The 19,341-nt window shown below is 42.5% G+C and overlaps 1 protein-coding gene and 1 long non-coding RNA gene across 2 annotated transcripts in view; one reads left to right on the top strand and one right to left on the bottom strand.

Moving 5' to 3' along the window:
- TMEM65 (transmembrane protein 65) overlaps positions 1-5,971 on the bottom strand; it is a 69,822-nt gene extending 63,851 nt beyond the window's left edge. The window contains exon 1 of the mRNA XM_004743523.3: positions 5,183-5,971. Coding sequence (XP_004743580.2) covers positions 5,183-5,477 — 295 coding nt within the window. The 5' untranslated portion in view covers positions 5,478-5,971. The remainder of the gene's footprint in view (positions 1-5,182) is intronic.
- A 103-nt stretch (positions 5,972-6,074) lies between these two features.
- The window catches only part of LOC123391465, a 33,117-nt gene continuing 19,850 nt past the window's right edge, over positions 6,075-19,341 (top strand). The window contains exon 1 of the long non-coding RNA XR_006606170.1: positions 6,075-6,577. This is a non-coding gene — a long non-coding RNA (uncharacterized LOC123391465). The remainder of the gene's footprint in view (positions 6,578-19,341) is intronic.

The raw sequence follows: 19,341 nt of genomic DNA on the forward strand, positions 1-19,341 counted from the left end.
GCGTTCAGCTCGGGTCATGATCCCAGCAACTTGGGATCACGCCCCACATTGGGCTCCCTGCTCTGCGGGAGGCCTGCTTCTCCCATTCCCACCGCCCACCCCCAGCTTCGGTTCCTTCTCTCCTTGGCTCTGTCAAATAAATAAATAAAATCTTTAAAAACAAAAACAAAAAAAACCTTACAGCTTCTGTGTAGCCCTCTTGGAACTTTTTCTCTTTGAGTCCTGACCACTCAATTATCTAAGAACTAGAGTCATCTCAAGAATGTTGTGCTAGTGAGTGAGATCATGTGCATTTACTCTGGTCAACCACTCCAGAGGAGCCCAGCTTCTAGCCACGTCCACCAAAGTATCAGACATATGAGTAAAACCATCCTGAACCCAGTGACCAGCACATCTGCCAGCTATAATTTATGAAGTGACCTCCACAGATACCACATGAAACACAAAGAATCATCCAGCCAAGCCCTGCCTATGTTGCTGATCTCACAAAATCATGAAATGTAATAGTACAGTTGTTTTAAGTCGCACATAACTCTGAACATCAAGGTATATGTGAGTGATGATTAGAAACTGTCAAGTAGCACATATCCATTTTATAATGGAAGGGAAAAAATCCTATTTGTGTTAGCTATTTTCTGCTGGCAGTAATCCCTAGAATTAAAACTACTCCACTATGCCAGTAACTCTAAAATATTCAGAATTTAGTTTGTTGGAATATACTGCTATAATTAGGTTCTTTCCATATTGGTAAAATAACTGATTGTAGCAAAGCTTCATTTAACTTATCTGGGCCCATGACACAGAAGCTCTCAGTTTAAAAAAAAAAAAAAGCGCTCAGCTTATTAGAGATAGTTCATTCTTTCTGAGTCAATTCATATTTCATATCCTTATCCTGATTCTTCCTCTCTTGCTGGGTCTATGGTGAGTTACACCTTATTCCTCTTTTACCATTTCAACCAAGCCCTGAAGTGTTCGCATATTATTCACATATCTTAATTTGGAATATGAAATGTTTTTCATGCTCTCTTTTTATTCTCTTTGAGCAAAAGCCATGATTTTCTCTAATTCGTCCCAGAAACCAATAGCTTAACTGAGCTGCTACTTTCTCACATTACCGTGGGCTGAGAAAAATGAGGATACTCTTGTTAAAGAGTCCAAGATCCCCAGTGAATCAGAACTCAATGAAAAATCTTGTTTTTAAGTGTTCTAAGTATCTACTTTAACATCAGAGTTTAATCTTCCAGCCTTTTATTTTGCCATAGACCTCTTGTTGTATATGGGAAGTTCTCAAAATTAAACATTCTACCTTAATAATCACAAAAGGTGAGAATTAAAAGATTAAGTTTAGAATTACATGGTGCATCTATATAGATGTAGATAAATGGCTTTTAAAAAGCAAATTTAAAACGTACACAATTACCACTTACACAGAAACATAAAAAAACGCAAGCTGATTAAGATCTAACATAACAGAAAAAACTGCTCTAATCACCTCCATATATTTCTTACCTACATATGTAAAAGAAATCTCATTTTAAAAATACCTGGAGTATATGGACATGGCGGTGGGGGGGATGTGCTATGGTGAGTGCTGTGAAACCTGTAAGCCTGCTGATACACAGACCTGTACCCCTGGGGCAAATAATACATCATATGTTAACAAAAATAATTTTTAAAAATACCTGGAGTACACATTTAACAAAAATATTCCCTAAGAACCTCCTTTTTTCAAATCGTATCTTTCACTGTGCCTCCTCCAATGCCAGCTATTATCTCTCTGTGTAATTCTCCAAAAAACATTAATTTTAACACCTTTAAGTAAGTGTGGAAGGCAGCCTCCAAGACGGCCCTCAATGATTTTACCTCCTGGTATCTGCACCCTCTTGCTATGTACCAGGACAAAAAACATGGACTGTCTCTACTAAGATTGGGTTATAAAAGGTTGTGGCTTCCAGCTTAGGCTCCCCCTCTCTCCTATCACTCATTCTGGGAAGACAGCTACCATATTGAGAACACTTAAGCCATGTAGAGAGGCCCACATGGCAAGAAATGAGACTTCCCACCAACAGCCACGTGAGTGAGCCTTTTTGAAAATGGACCCTCCAGCCCCAGGCAAGACTTCAGCTGATACAGCCCCAGCCAACAGTTTGATTCAAACAACTTTGTGCTATACCCTGAGTCAGACGTCCTACTGAGCCTAAACAAGATTCCTGATCCTCAGAAACTGTGAGATAGAACACGTTTGTTTTAAGCTACCATGTTTTAGGATAGTTTGTCATATAGCAATGTGTAACTAATATAATGAGCGTTGCTTATTCTTCAAAATCGAAACTTGTATGTCTCAAAAGTTAAAAAAAAATTATAAATAGAAATAGTAATTGCAAAAATTGGGAGAAAATTTTGTTTTTAAAATCTTTCTAAAATTGAAAAACCACTGTAATGTCAGTTTGCCAGTCCTACTTATAAAAACAATGAACCAACAAAGTACTATCAGGAAACTATGGACTGTTTCTGGAAAAACAAAGATCAGGTTGAGGAGGTACATTCGGAAGGCAGCAGCAGCATCAACTTTTTTAAAAATGAGAAGGAAATCATTTTGTAATTTAAAAATCACAATATCCTATTTAACTTCGATAAGACATCCCACAAAGCTTGCCTTTATCTCTTTAGAATCATGTAAAGCTTTATCTTGTCACAGACCATATCAAATGCCTACTGATAACACATAAGAAAGATAAGCACAAATGTACCAAATCTCAACAACAGATTTCACAGGCATATCAAAGCATAGATGATTTTTTCCTGTAATGTTTCCACACCAAATCCAAAACACTGCTTTCATTCATACAAGCACACTCTCCGAGAATACATAAGATTTCCTATAATACAAAAGTCATTTTAACATAATTTATTTAATTACTTAATTAGAAAATGCATTTAGTACACATACATTAAGTACACGAGTCGAATCAGGTATTTAAAAACATCTAAAAAGTAACAATAAAAGAAAAACGTGGGAGTTTTTCATTTGACTGGGGGGAAAAATGATTTCAGTGATCCCCGCAGGAACTCTACGTATTGATATTGAAGACGATAAGGAACACGAAGACTGTACTAAAATTAAAGCAGCAGCATCAACAAGTATCAGTTGAGTCAACAAGCAATAATTTAGTTATCAATACCGGCAAAAACAGTTTATTTAAACTTCGAAGTTCTTTAGCTTATGAATAGGAGATAAGCATTTAACTACGACATTGGTTTCCTCTATTTTTGCCAGCTTATCTTGAACAAAGAAGACAAATTACTAACTTCACCCTCATATAACTTACATACTTAATAAGTTTATGGATGCTAATTGATCTCCACTGACTGAAGTTTATAGGCCTTTAAAACAATGTCAAATTTAAAATTCTCTTCATTGGAAAATGCAGCAATACTACTGCCTGTGCTAAAACAATAAGGTATGAGGTAAAATTTATCCAACTGTATCACAGGATGTGCTTTTCAAGAACTGTCATAAAATTTTATCATTTGGGCCCTGCAAACTTGTAACGATGTTAATGCAGAAGAATTCCCAAGAAATTAGTTAGATAAGGCCAAATGTATGTTCAAATAGCGTTGTCCATGGAGAAAACGTTTCTAAAATCAATGTTACAGCATATATGACTGGTTATATTGTTTTCCCAGGAGCATATTTTCAGAGCTCAGTTTTTTAAAACCACACAGTGAGTACACACATACCTTACAAATATGTTAGTATTCAATTACTGCTTCATATAATGGCATGATTACACCCTTAAACACTGAACTGATCATGATGTTACATTTTTCCCTTAAAGCATTGTGCACAGACAATATCTGGAATATCCCGTACTGTAAATTGGTCCACAATTCCCTGAACGTAGGAAAAAAAAAAAAAAAAAAAACAGTTCAAAGGCATAACTAAGAAAAAGTTTCCGAAGAAGCAGTATAGTCGGTAAGTCATGCTTATGTGACCTTCCTTCACTCCTGTACATCCGCCAAAGAAACACTTTCAAGTGCGCCTGACAAATAAATGCCATGTTCCTTCCAGTCAATGTTCTCTAAACTTAGGAATGTATGGGATGTTTATGTACCTATCAACTTTGGGGAGGGAGGTAAACTTTTCTTAAAAATGTCAAATACATCAGAATGTGACATACAGCAGCCATGTATTTTGTCTGTATTATGGATTTCGCCTGTACTGCTGTATTTAAACTGCAAAAATATTTGAAGGTGGCCTACTCCTTTCATTCCTTTTGATTTTCCAAATTCTTAGCTTTTTTCACCTGCACTCAAATTCAGACCTACAGCATTCTGCACTGGTTTTAAAAATACCCTATTTTAACATGTTAGCTTAAAAATAGCCTTGCTGTCTCCCTTCCACATTACTTTAAAGCAGAAGTCCGATTCCCAGAAAAACACCTTCTTATTTACTTCATTCTTTCAACCTCTGGGGAAACAACAAAAACCGGAGTTTAACTTGTGCAGCGCCGAACCTACAGGGGCTTGCAAATTATGTATCTGCAGTTGCTGGTCTGATCCATTCTTTCCATTTCCCAGGAAAATGTTTCCTTCGGCTGCTTAGTTTCATACAACTAGCCGTGTGTGCAAACACACAGCTGAGAGCATCTCGGCCTGAGCAGCAATACCCCTTCTTCTGACACCCATACACCTCGGTTTGATAACCTTTCAAGAAAGTTTCTTCCTGCCCTCGGGTTTGCAGCCCTTCTCAAGCAGGCACGGCATGCCACCTGCGTGGCTGCACGTGCACAAGCAAGCAGCAAGGGCCTGGCCTGGGGGACAGGAGGGCTGGGGAGGGGAGGCACACACCAAATCAAAGCACAACCAACACAGTATCGGTGCACGATCTGGGCTGAAGCTCGTCTTCTGAGACTGGGAAGGAACCAGCCAAGCGTCGGTCGCGGCTGCCAGGCACGCCCCGCGCCTGTCCTACCTGCCCTAGGGGCACACAGGAGACGGGAAGTCTCCCCCCCGCCCCACCAACTCCCGCCCCCAGGCCCGGACATCCCAGGCTCAAGGCCAGGTGGGCGATGGGAGCTGGGGGCAGGGGTCCCGGGCCGAGGGGCCGAGGACTCCCAGGGCGCCGACGGGGGGTGGGGACGCCAGGCCCCCAGGCTCGCCCCTCACTCGACCCCCTTACCTTGCGCGATGGCAATGGACTCGAAGCGGTGCAACTCCTTGAGCAGGCAGCTCCTCTCCGTGGAGTGCAGGCTGTAGATGAAGTCGCGCGCGCCCTGCGCCGTGTTCAGCGCCTCTATGGGCTCCTTCTTGGGGTGGGTGCCCAGCCCTCGGGAGCCTCCGGGGGCCGCGAGCGCCAGCAGCCCCCGCCCGCAGCAGCACCAGGACGGCGGGCGGGGCGCGGCGGCGGCGGCGGCCGGGCCCGGCCTCAGGCTGCGTGCGGTCCGGCTCCTCAGCAGCGGCAGCAGCCGGGACATGGCGGGCTGAGGAGCGGGGACCCCCGCGGCAGTCCGGGAGGGCGATTTCTGGCCAGGCGCGGGGAAGAAGGAGCTAGGCTCGGCCGGACCCCGCCCCGATGTCCTCCTGACTGGCAGCCGAGGCGCCGGGCACCATGCACTCCCCGGGCCCGCGCGGCGATCGCCTCCTTTTCGATCCCCCTTCCCTTCCGAAAGGCCCGCGGCGGCGTCGGTCCCTCGGACGAGAAAAACTTTCTGTGAGGCGGCCGGGCCGGGAGAGGGCGGGTAGGCGGTGCGGGCGGGCGCCTCCCGGTTGAGGAGGGGCGGCGCGGGCGGGCGGGCTTGGCTAGGGTTTGTCTCTGTCAGTTTGATCTTCCAGAGGGATGAGTCAGCCACGCGCCGCCCTCCTTCGGCGCCGCCCTCCCCTCCTGCCGGCTTTCCCACCCTCCTGCCTGCCCTCGTCGGCACTCGGTAGGGCTCCCGCGCCCTCAAAGCCGCCGCGCTCCCAGGCCGCAGCCGCCGCCGCTACCCCTAGCGGCTGCACAAGGGCTAACAGGGCGGGGCGAAGGGACGGGGCGGGGCCGCGCAAGCGCAGTCCCCGAGGTCCCGGGCGGCCCTCCCACGGGAGTTAGGAGGGTGCGCAGGAGTCCCCACCCCTCCCCGGCGTGATGGTGGAGGAACAGAGAGCGCGCATCCCCTCTAAGTGCTGGCGCCACCTTTAAGTCCGACACGGGGAACGGGGAAAAACAGCTCTGGACTTCTTGCTTGGTCGTGGTCCGCTCCGCCCTAGCACCAGGACTAAGCCTGGGGAGTGTTCCAAACAGTGTCCCAGCGGGAGGCCCCGCCTCGCCTGGCACGGGCCTCGTGGCCGCTCGGAATCTCCCTGAGGGCAGCGTCCTGCTCGGACTTTTGGGGACTGAAGCGCCTACCGTGGCCTCGGCCAGGCACTCGGGTCTTTGAGGCAGCCGCTCTGGGAGTTCCAGAGCGAGGGCGAGGCCAGGAGTTTGAGACTGAGGCCTTGACCCGGAAAACACCCTTCCTCGTCCTGATGCCAGCAGCTTGCAGCCCGTTAATGCTGGAGCGGGAGGCAAGAATGTCGCCTTCTCCCGGTGTTTGCCCAGGTTTGTTTTCGTTTGTTTTTTGTTTCTTGTTTTTTCTCTTTGCCAGGGCGAAAAGAATTTTGTGATTCTACACTTCCCACGTGTCCGGGTCCCAAACCTTTTTCAGGGCCACGCTCGAACGGTCTCCCGCTCCATCCTTTCCTTTATCTCCGCCTAAGAAAGGAGATCGCCCCTTTATCTGAATCTAATGACACTTAGGCTTCCTGCCTTAGAGAGCAGATCCACTTAGTAAATCTGCTCAAGTGCAATCAAGATCTAAATCTTACCTTTATCTTATCCGCCGCCGCACTAGCCCAAGACCTCGTATGTAGTAAAAGTGCTATAATTATGTAAGGGCAATGTATAAATGTGAGTCGGGGGAGGAGTGTAACCACGAAATCATTCTGTTGCTCTAACTCAGCGGTTCTCAGAGTGTGGTTCGTGGCAGCAGAGCTCGTTAAGCATGCAAATTGGCGTACTCTGCTCTGGACCCCTTGAATCAGAAACGGGTTTGGGCCCAGTCATCTGTGGTTTGTTTGTTTGTTTTAATTTTTATTTATTTATTTTTAAAGATTTTATTTATTTATTTGACAGAGAGAGAGCACAAGTAGGCAGAGAGAGAAGGAGAAGCAGGCTCTCCACTGAGCAGGGAGCCGGATGGGGGGCTCGATCTCAGGACTCTGGGATCATGACCTGAGCGGAGGGCAGCCGCTTAACCAGTTGAGCCACCCAGGGGCCCCCATCTGTGTTTTAACAAGTCCTCCAGTTAATACAGATGCACACAAAAGTTTGTGAACCACTGTTCTAACTTAAACATAAAAAGCATTTAAAAAAATTTCAAGGCAGCCTCTCTAGTGTAATAATGACAGTTAAGAATGTACTCTGTGAGGGGTGACTGGCTGGCTCAGTTGAGAGGAACATGTGACTCCTGATCTTGGGGTGGTGAGTTGGAGTCCCACCTTGGGTGTAGAGATGACTTCAAAAAATTAAAAAAAGAAAAGAAAAAATGTGCTTGGTGGAAAATGAAGTTGGGTGTAAAGACGTGTGTCTTGTTTTTGAAACCCTCTGCATTCCCAGTGTGTGTTGGAATCCTCTGTAGGTTATTTCAGTCTCAAATTCTTGGGATTACTACCAACTTCCTCCTGTATCTCTTACCCACAAGGGATTCTGACTTACTGGTCTTGGGGCAGGGCCTGGAAAGTGAGGTTTGGAAAAGCTACTCAGTAAGAACCCATTCCTGACAGTCTTTAGGACACCAGTTTTGTGGGTGGGCTCCAGAAACAGATGGCTGAAAGTTTGACAACTGACTCAACTATCTTCCAAGTGTATTAGTGGTAGATTATTAGAACAGTGGTCCCAATGAATCACGGCTTATGGTATCCAGTCCTTTGTGTAGACCTGTCCCATGTTGACTGTGGACTTGGCCATGTGACCTCCTTTAGCAGGTAAGTGGAACATCACAAACCTAATCTAAGTTCTTGCTCATTGGGACTTGTTGTAATGTGTTTGCTGGGTGATTTATTATTATTCAAGTCTGCTGTAGAAAATAAGAGTCTAAAATGTAGACATAATTTGCTTATGAGACATTACACCTAGGATAAATGGATACATGTTGATCAGAGATAAAAAGAATGGAACAAATGAAATTGCTACTTTAGATACAAAGAAAGAGATAGACCAGGAACTTTAAACATTAATAAGGTAGAGATTATACTACCTCCACACTGACAACTTTGTCATCCCTACATTGGCCACCTACAAGTGACACGCATTTTAGTACCATTGTGACCTCATGTAATCTGTGTAAGAAAAGCAGATAAACCCCTAGCTACTCAGCTAGTGAATGGCCAGTTACAGTTATGCAGACATACTTCTCCTTCATCTCTCTGGCAGAACAGATCTATGTTGGTTTCATGCCCTCCTCTCTTAACTTTCCTCTGTGGTCCTTAGAACCACACCACCTACAGGGAAGACTGGCACAGCAGGGAGGTTAAGACATATGAACACTGGGTAGAACAAAATTCAGATACTGTGGTCTTCCACCTTGCTATACTAAGTATCTCTCCATCTCTTTCCCCTTGCTAGGCAGCTCTTTGTTAGAGTCTAAGATGTCAATCAGATTTCAACTAACTGCAACTGCTGGCTGGTTGCCCAGGATGGCACATTCATGTGGCTGAGGACTGATGCTGGCTATTGGCTGGCTGCATGCTCAGCTGGGACTGTGAACCATTGTACCTTCATTCAGCCCCTCCAGCAAGACAGAACTTCTCCCATGGTAGCTGGCTTCCCTCAAAGTGCATGTCTGAAAAGAACCAGGCCCGTGGCCTTTTCTGACGTATCCTAAGAAGTCATGCAGAGGGACACTTGGATGGTGTAGTCAGTTAAGCATCCATCTCTTTGTTTCAGCTCAGGTCTGATCTCAGGGTAGTGAGATCAGGCCCTGCAGCAGGCTCCACACTTGGTGGGGAGTCTGCTTGAGTGTCTCTCTCCCTCTGCCCTGCCCCCCTTTTCTCTCTCTCTCTCTCTCTCTCAAATAGATAAATCTTAAAAAAAAAAAAAAAAGTCATGTAGCATCACTTCAACCTTACTAGCTACCAGCAAGCTACTAGGGCCAGCCAAGATTCAAGAGAAGTCAGTGGAAGCAATGCCAGAGAATTTGGGAACATGTTCTAAAGCTGCCACATAAATGATGTGATTCAGGTGTGTTCATTTGGTTTATAAGCCCATCTGTCCTGTGATCTATGGTACAGTCTGTGTGGTGGTGAACTTGGAGCCTGCCATTGCATCAAGGTAATTCTCCACATGACATTTGCCCTTTGGAATTCAGCTGCCATACATAGAACTCTGGAGTATCCTGCTGGAAAGATCACATGAAAGAGGAGACAACAGCCAATAACCCCAGCTGACTACCAGGCACATGTAACGGGGCCATCTTGGACCATCCAGTCCCAATCAAGATCCAGACGACAGCCTTGCAAAGAGGTTAAGTCATTAGCTCTGGAGCCAGACATCCAGGGTTTGGGTCCTCACTCCGCCATTTACTAGCTCTATAACCTTGAGCTAATAATGCAACCTTTCATGGACACTCATCTGATGGGATAAAGGCATGTTGTTAAATTTGCTCATCTGTTCAATGGAGATAAAATATCTGCTTTATAGGGCTATATTGAGACTAACTGAGTTAATACATGTAAAGCATTTCAAACAATACCTGGAACATGGTGAGTACTCAATAAATACTAGCTCTCATTATCCAAATTCCTGTGAACCTCTCAGACCTCTAGGATTATGTCTTTGGACCCTAACTGGAGTACTATCTACCTAGCTATCTGGTGCTTAATACACATTTAATGTGTACTAATTGGGCCCCCTATCCATTCCCTTTCTCTGAACATTTGAGTATCCTAAATCTGAGTAAAGAGGGGAGGGTGCGGCATCTGTCTGTGGAGCTATGGAGAAATACAGGGTAAGGCAGGTGCATGTGTGTGGCACGAGGAAGGTCCTGAGGAAATTGTGAGGGTGCCGATGTGGTAGTGCCAGCAGGTTGGAGAAGGTTACAGAGGAGGAAGAGCAGGAGGGCCTGGACTCAGCCTAGCCCGCCCTTTCTTTTAAAGATGACAGACCTCTTGCCTCAGTTAACAATCACTGTCTCCTCCTCGTGAAAAGTTGCTGCTGAATCAACAGTCCACAGTACCTTGCATCATGCAAATACCTTCCAGGGTTGCGGGCATCTGTGTTGCTGGCAGGGTACAAGGCTGTTTGCTGCTTGCGTGTTCTGATACGTTCTTCACCCACTTATTCTGTCCATTTTTAAATTCCCGAGTTGTTGCTTACTTAGTGGGACCTTTAATCATTTATTCTTTTTTTCTTTGACATTTTTTAAATTAATTAATTTATTTTCAGAAAAACAGTATTCATTATTTTTTCACCACACCCATTGCTCCATGCAATCTGTGCCCTCTATAATACCCACCACCTGGTACCCCAACTTCCCACCTCCCCGCCACTTCAAACCCCTCAGATTATTTTTCAGAGTCCATAGTCTCTCATGATTCACCTCCCCTTCCAATTTACCCCAACCACCTTCTCCTCTCTAACACCCCTTGTCCTCCATGATATTTGTTATGCTCCACAAATAAGTGAAACCATATGATAATTGACTCTCTCTGCTTGACTTATTTCACTCAGCATAATCTCTTCCAGTCCCATCCATGTGGATACAAAAGTTGGGTATTCATCCTTCCTGATGGAGGCATAATACTCCATAGTGTATATGGACCACATCTTCCTTATCCATTCGTCCGTTGAAGGGCATCTTGGTTCTTTCCATAGTTTGGCGACCGTGGCCATTGCTGCTATAAACATGGGGGTACAGATGGCCCTTTTCATGACATCTGTATCTTTGGGGTAAATACCCAGGAGTGCAATGGCAGGGTCATAGGGAAGTTCTATTTTTAATTTCTTGAGGAATCTCCACACTGTTTTCCAAAGAGGCTGCACCAACTTGCATTCCCACCAACAGTGTAAGAGGGTTCCCCTTTCTCCACATCCTCTCCAACACATGTTTTTTCCTGTTTTGTTAATTTTGGCCATTCTAACTGGTGTAAGGTGATATCTCAATGTGGTTTTAATCTGAATCTCCCTGAGGGCTAGTGATGATGTACATTTTTTCATGTGTCTGCTAGCCATTGGTATGTCTTCATTGGAGAAGTGTCTGTTCATGTCTTCTGCCCATTTTTTTGATATGATTGTCTGTTTTGTGTGTGTTGAGTTTGAGGAGTTCATTATAGATCCTGGATATCAACCTTTTGTCTGTACTGTCATTTGCAAATATCTTCTCCCATTCCGTGGGTTGCTTCTTTGTTTTCTTGACTGTTTCCTTTGCTGTGCAGAAGCTTTTGATTTTGATGAAGTCCCAAAAGTTTATTTTCGCTTTTGTTTCCTTTGCCTTTGGAGACATATCTTGAAAGAAGTTGCTGTGGCTGATATAGAAGAGATTACTGCCTATGCTCTCCTCTAGGATTCTGATGGATTCATTTATTCTGCCCACAGTTTTATAGTTCCCTTTTGGCACGTCTCATCCCTCGGGTTTCTGCCTTAGGATCCTGACCCCTGGAACTCCCCAGCACCATCAGAGCTGTGGTACATGGATTGCTGCTTCCCAATGAAAAGCACAAAAGCTGGTTAGGAAAATTAAAGAAGACTTAAATAAATGGAGAGAAATACCAGTTTAAGTTTGGAAAACGCAATAGTATACAATGTCTCCCAGAATTAATCTATAAATTCAGTGCAATGCAAATCACAATCCCAGCTGGGTTTGTGTCCCTGTATGTGTGTGTATGAAATTGTCAAACTGATAGAGTAAAATTTACATTGAAATGCAAATGGAGGCCATAAAGCATACAGAAATAGCATGGGTCCCCCAAGTTCATATCCTAACTCTTAATACCTACTAACTATATCAATTGGACAAGTTGTTTATCTTTCTAAGCCTTGGTTATGAGTTTCTTGTTATTTCTTAAAATCTACTCTAAGAATCATGAGGTTGGAAAGAGGTAATATATGTAAAACACAGGGCATAATATCTAATATGTAGTAGGTGCTCAACAAATGATAGGTAGTATTAAAAGGCAGTAAGATTAAAAAACTAGTGTTATCAATAAATAGTATATCTAGAAGTATCAGAGGCCCATATAACTTTAGAGCTAAAAGAAGGAGAATCCAACTAGATCTCTACTTGGATTTTCTCAACATGCCCACATCAGTGGTTCTTTCCTTGCAGTCTAGCTGTGCAGTTACCAAAGAACAAAGCTGGAGATATAAATGTGGGAATGGTCAGCATCCAGGTATCATTTAAAGCTATAGAACTGGCCAGGTTCCCACTGGGGTAAAGGTGGAGATGAGGAGAGGGTCTGCGGCTTCCCTGGGATCTTCACCCCTGAGAGACTGGAAGAGGCAGAGGAACCAGCAAGGCAGGAGGAAAACCAGAGGGTGGTGGTGGTCAGATCATTAAAGACCTGGTGTGATATTGGTCATTACTATTCTTGGGCTATTGAATTTTTTTTTTTAACTCTCTCCTTTGCACTTGTACCTGTTACTTGAATTGTTTATGGTAAATGTATGTAATTTGTTTTAAAAAACAAAGCTTTTATTTAAAGAACTACAAAACACCTGAGAAATGCAAAATAAACCTTGAAGGGACAATCTCTCTTTTGGATCCTTTGCATTCCTCTACACCAGTCATTTAATACTACCTCTCATCTAAGGATTTCATCTGCATATTAGAAAGTGCCCATCAGAGGTCAAGAAATAGTACCTCATGGAAGCAAGATAGAAAATATAAGAGAGTGGCTATCAATTGGAGCCCAAAACTCCTATAGTCAATTTCACACTCCATGAAGCTCATATTTATCTGTCCTTAAGCATACTGACGGCCAACAAGACTGACTGTCCCATGCTTACCATGAAAAGTACACCTGCACACCAGATGCTCACACACACGCATGCCACACACACCTAACTGAGTTCCTGAGGGCAATATTTTGTAACATGTTTTTCCTTCCCAGTTTCCCCATCATGTTTGAGGTTGGGGAATAATATTGATCAAAGCAAATATAAACAGTATGGCTATGAAATGCCTTCTTTGCAAACTTTAAACTCGAGTTCTTAGGGAGGCTTCAAATATTTAGATGCTGCAAGTACTATTTTTGAAAATGACTCTATCTGTGAGCCCAGCAGGGAGGTCAGTGGAGGGATTGTGGATGTTTCTGTTTGTTTTAGAAAGAAAACAAGGCATTGATTGAGACTCTTCTTGAACATCTTTTCAAAGAGACTTACCAGATCATCCCCAAACTCTATCTGAATGTCATATATATTGACAACTTCTCCGTAGCAGCCACCAAGTTAGGCAGTAGAAGGATGAAAATAAAAAGGCACTTTGTTTAAAGCCAGATTTTCTATTTACAATTTAATATTTTCAATGCTATAAATAAATTACTGCGGTTCAACAGTATCCAATTCTCAGGGCCAGAGAGGATTATTCTTTCCTGCACCCTTGAAACTAGGGGTAACGGTGTGACTTGCTTTGGCCAGTGATTGGAAACCTGACGTACTTCACCTCCAAATACAGGTACTTCATTGCCTGTGCTCAGCCATTCTCCCCTCTCCTAAGGCGGTGAGAGTCACAACATGTGCTGAAATGGAAGTTCTATAAAACTGATGACACTGGGAGAAGTGAATCAGTATAGGAGAATAGCTGCCCAGGAGAGCTGCCCCAATCCATAGCAGATTCTGCATGACGCAGATAGAAACCTCTGTGTTCGGTCAGTGCGATCAAGGGATTCCTCTTTATTGCCGCAAAAGCTCCAGTATCATGAGTAATCCAGCTCTTGTTTGGCTCTTTCTCTTACCTTTATAAAGTTGAATGCCTTCTTTCACTCCTGCTATTTTTCTAAAGGGAGGACCTTTTGGCTCCAGTGTGTTTGTATTTTCTGGGTAGCATATAGGGAGACAGGGTCCTCTTTTCCTCTTGTTTCTGAGTTTTATGTGAATCTAGCACCCCAGGTAGTTTTGGGAGTCAACAGCATTAAGGACATGGGTTAAACCCATGTAGGCGGGTAAAGTTGTCTATAGCAAACATGTGAATGAAAACATAAGAGGACAGAGACACAGGGAACAACATCCGTTAAGGGATAAGCAGTGGAAGAAGAAATAACCAAGGAAAGTAGGTGAGATGATGTGACAAAAGAAAAAAAAAATCTGGCCACAGAAACCAAAGGATGATAAAGTTTCTAGAATAAGTGGTCTAGAGTATCAAATGCAGCAGCAACATAAAGACAAGACAAGGAAGTACTTATTAGAAATGGTGAGTTGAGCACATAATTATGACCCCTTTATAATAAAAGTGTTATAAAATGAATATAAATGAGTCTTCTTAAAAAGGCATACCCTTGTAAGCATGGAGTTAATGGGAGAAGAGGAAGAGCTGACAGCATTACAGAAATACAACATGGAGAGCAGATGGAGGAGTGTTAATTAACCTGGTGGACCAGAGAAAGGTGCGAACTAAGCCAAAATGGAGCAACCCACCAGGAGGTTAATTTGAGCAACAGTCTCAAGAAAGTACCGAAATTGGAGTCACCAGATACCACTGAAGGTTGAGATTTAACTGAGCTAAAATCAAAATGAATATTTTTAAAGGGATGCTTATGAAGCCATCTCCCCTTCTACATCCTGTAGAGCTGGAAAGGTGCCGCTTCCTGACTCCGGCAGGAATCCAGTTTACTAGCCAAGAGACCCTGGGCTTAAGGGCACTAGAAACACCTGAGGGCAGGGCACCTGGGTGGCTCAGTGGGGTAAAGCCTTTGCCTTTGGCTCAGGCCCTGGTCTCAGGGTCCTGGGATCGAGCCCCACATCAGACTCTCTGCTTAGCAGGGAGCCTGCTTCCCCTCTCTCTCTGCCTGCCTCTCTGCCTACTTGTGATCTCTGTCTGTCAAATAAATAAATAAAATATTTTTTTTAAAAAAGGAAAGAAAGACCTGAGGTCAAGGGAGGTACAACTCAAGAGATTAAGTGAGTATTACATTCTGACTCCTGGGTCTCCTGGGTCCCTTGTCACTCCTCTGCTCCGCTTCAAGGAGAGTATGGTAGCCTTACTACTGGAGGGGTCCTCTTTGAGCACCCAATAAAACAGCTCAGCCAGACCACCCAACAGTGAATCCACCAATTAACCAGCTCTGCCAATTACAGTTTCTAAACAGCTTTTCATTGTCTCTCTCTTAAATACAAAATATTAGCCAAGAATTTAAAATCACAAGTTAGTTGAAGAAAGCCTTCAGGACAGAACAAAACTAGCTAACGTTTAAAAAAAAAAAATGTGTCTGGGGCACGGGTGGCTCAGTTGGTTAAGTATCTGCTTTCAGTTCCGGTCATTATCCCAGGGTCCTGGGATCAAGCCCCACTTTGGACTCTCAGCTCAGCAGGGAGCCTGCTTCCCCCACCTCTCTCTGCCTGCCTGTCTGCCTACTTGTGATCTTTCTCTGTGTGTCAAATAAATAAATAAATAAATAAATAAAATCTTTAAAAAGAAAAAAAGAAAAGACAAAGGTGCCAAGAATACACAATGGAAGAAAGTAAAATCTCTTCAATATGTGGTGTTGGGAAAACTAGATAGCCACATGCAAGAGAATGAACTTGAACCCTTACAACATACACAAAAATCAATTCAAAGCAGATTAAAGACTTAAATGTAAGACATGAAACCATAAAACTCCTAGAAGAAAAGATAAGGGTAAGCTTCTTGACACTGGTCATATAACACCAAAGTACAGGCAACAAAAGCAAAAATAAACAAGTGGGAATACATTAAACTTAAAAGCTTCTGCACAGCAAAGGAAACAATCAACAAAATGAAAGGGCTATCTACAGAGTAAGAGAAAATATTTGCAAACTATATATCTGATAAGGGGTTAATATCCAAAGTATATAGGGAACTCTATAACACAATCACAAAAACAAAAATAATTTGAGAGACTCTGGGGAATCAACTTAACTTATCATCAACTTAATATAGACTGCTAAATGCGTAAGATGTTATGTACAAACCTAAAGGTAGCCACAAATAAAAAACCAGTACAGATATGCAAAAAATAAAGAAAAAGGAATCCAATATATCACTAAAAAACACAACAAAACAAAACAAAAAACCTGAAAACCATGAGAAAAGAGAGCAAGAGAAGAAAGGAGCAGAGAAGAAATACAAAAACAGCTATAACACAAGCTTAAAAATAGCAATAAGTACATAACCTATCAGGAGTTATTTTGGGGGGTAGATTTATGGACATTGGGGAGGGTATGTGCTATGGTGAGTGCTATGAAGTGTGTAAGCCTGGCAATTCACAGACCTGTACCCCTGGGGATAAAAATACATTAAATGTTTATAAAAAATTTATAAAAATGTTATTTAGAATGTAAATGGACTCAGCACTTCAATGAAAAGACATAAGATGATAGAATGGATAAAAAAAGAAAGACCTATCAGGGCGCCTGGATGGTGTAGTCAGTTAAGCATTCAACTCTTGGTTTTAGCTCTGATGGTGATCTTAGGGTCTTGGGATCAAGCCCTAAGATCACATATATGGTTAAGCTCCATGCTCAGCACAGAATGTGCTTGAGATTTTTCTCTCCCTCTGCCCCTGCTTCTCATGCTTTCTCTCTCTTTAAAATAAATAAATAAATCTTTTTTTTTTTTTTTTGAAGACCCCTCTATATACTGCCTACAAAAAAACTCAGACTTAAAGATACAGCATGCAGATTGAAAATGAAGAGATGGAAAAGCATTTATCATACAAATGGAGGTGAAAATAAATCTGGGGTAGCAATGTTTATGTTGGACAAAATAGATTTTAAAACAAGAAACAAAGAAAGATACTATATAATCATAAAGGGAATGATCCAACAAGAAGATATAATAAGTGTAAATATTTACGTTCCCAACCCAGGAGTACCCAAATACATAAAGCAGCCAATAAGAAACATAAAAGAAGTAATCAATAGTAATAAAATAATAGTAGACTTTAACACCCCACCTACATCAGGGGGTAGATCATTCAAACAGAAAATCAGCAGAAAAGAAGACATCCTGATGGCCAACAGACACACGAAAAAGTACTCCACATCACTTGGCATCAGAGAAATACGAATCAAAACCACAATGAGATATCACCTCACACCAGTCAGAATGGCTAAAATTAACAAGTCAGAAAATGACAGATGCTGGTGAGGATGCAGAGAAAGGGGAACCCTCCTACACTGTTGGTGGGAATGCAAGCTCATGCAACCACTCTGGAAAACAGCATGGAGGTTCCTCAAAAAGTTGCAAATAGAGCTACCCTATGACCCAGCAATTGCACTACTGGTTATTTACCCTAAAGATACAAACGTAGTGATCCGAAGGGGCACATGCACCCAAATGTTTATAGCAGCAATGTCTACAATAGCTAAACTATGGAAAGAACCTAGATGTCTTTCAACAGATGAATGGATAAAGATGTGGTATATATACACAATGGAATACTATGCAGCCATCAAAAGAAATGAAATCTTGCCATTTGCGACGGCATGGATGGAACTAGAGGGTATCAGGTTTAGTGAAATAAGTAAATCGGAGAAACTATCATATGATCTCCCTAATATGAGGAAGTGGAGATGCAATGTGGGGGGTTTGGGGGGTAGTAAAAGAATAAATGAAAGAAGATGGGATTGGGAGGGAGACAAACCATAAGTGACTCTTATCTCACAAAACAAACTGAGGGTTTCTGGGGGGTGGGGTTATGGACATCAGGGAGGGTATGTACTATGGTGAGTGCTGTGAAGTGTGTAAACCTGGTGATTCACAGACCTGTACCCCTGGGGATAAAAATACATTATATGTTTATAAAAAAATTTAAAAATTAAAAAAAAAAAAGAAAATCAGCAGAGACAGTAGCTCTGAATGACACATTGGACCAGATGGATCTAATATATATATTCATAATATTCCACCTAAAACAGCAGAATATACATTCTTTTCAAGTGCACATGCAACATTCTCCAGAATACATCATATATTAGGCCACAAAACAAGTCTCAATGAATTCAAAAAGATTGAAGACATATAATGCATCTTTTCTGACCACAACACCATGTAACTAGAAACCAAGCACAAGAGAAAGTCTGGAAAGAGCCCAAAACATGGAGGTTAAATAACGTGCTATTAAACAATGAATGGATCAACCACGGAAACCCAAAGAGGAAATCCAAAAATACACGTAGATAAACGAAAATGAAAACACAATGATCCAAAATCTTTGGGATGCAGAAAAAGCTGTTCTAAGTGGGAAGTTTATAGCAATACAGGTCTACTCAAGAAGTAAGAAAAGTCTCAAATAACCTAACTTTACGCCTAAGAGAGCAGGAAAAAGAAGAATAAACAAAATCTAAAACCAGTAGAAGGAAATAAATAATAAAGATTAAAGCAGAAATAAACAATATAGAAACTAAAAAACAATAGAAGGGCTCAATGAAACCAGGAACTGGTTCTTTTTATCCCCCTTTTAAAAAAATTAACATAAAATGTATTATTTGTTTCAGGGGTACAGGTCAGTGAATCATCAGTCTTACACAACTCACAGCACAGCACTTACCATAACACATACCCTCCCAAATGTCCATCACCCAGGCACCCTATACATCCTACACCCCTCCCTTCCAGCAACCCTCAGTTTGTTTCCTGAGGTTAAGAGTCTCTTATGGTTTGTCTCCCTCCCCCGTCCCATTTTGTTTCATTTTTCCCTCTTTTCCCCCCACAATCCCCTGCCCTACCTCTCAAATTCCTCAGATCAGAGAGATCATGTAACAACTGTCTTTCTCTACTTGACTTATTTCGCTTAGCATAATACCCTCTAGCTCCAACCACATCATTTTTAATGGCTGCATAGTATTCCATTATATATATATAGATAGATAGATAGATAGATAGATATAGATATATCTATATGTATATGCACCCATATATAGATAGATAGATAGATAGATAGATAGATCTCATGTCTTCTTTATCCATTCATCTGTTGATGGACATCATCCTGGCACTTTCCATAGTTTGGCTATTGTGGACATTGCTGCTATAAACATTGGGATGCACACATCCTTTTAGATCACTACACTTGTATCTTTAGGGTAAATACCCAGTAGCACAATTGTTGGGTTGTAGGGTAGCTTTATTTTCAACTTTTTGAGGAACCTCC

This window comes from Mustela putorius, unplaced genomic scaffold (assembly GCF_011764305.1).
Source record: "Mustela putorius furo isolate JIRA1106 unplaced genomic scaffold, ASM1176430v1.1 tig00000228_pilon_pilon_pilon, whole genome shotgun sequence".
In the NCBI taxonomy this organism is placed as follows: Eukaryota; Metazoa; Chordata; class Mammalia; order Carnivora; family Mustelidae; genus Mustela; species Mustela putorius.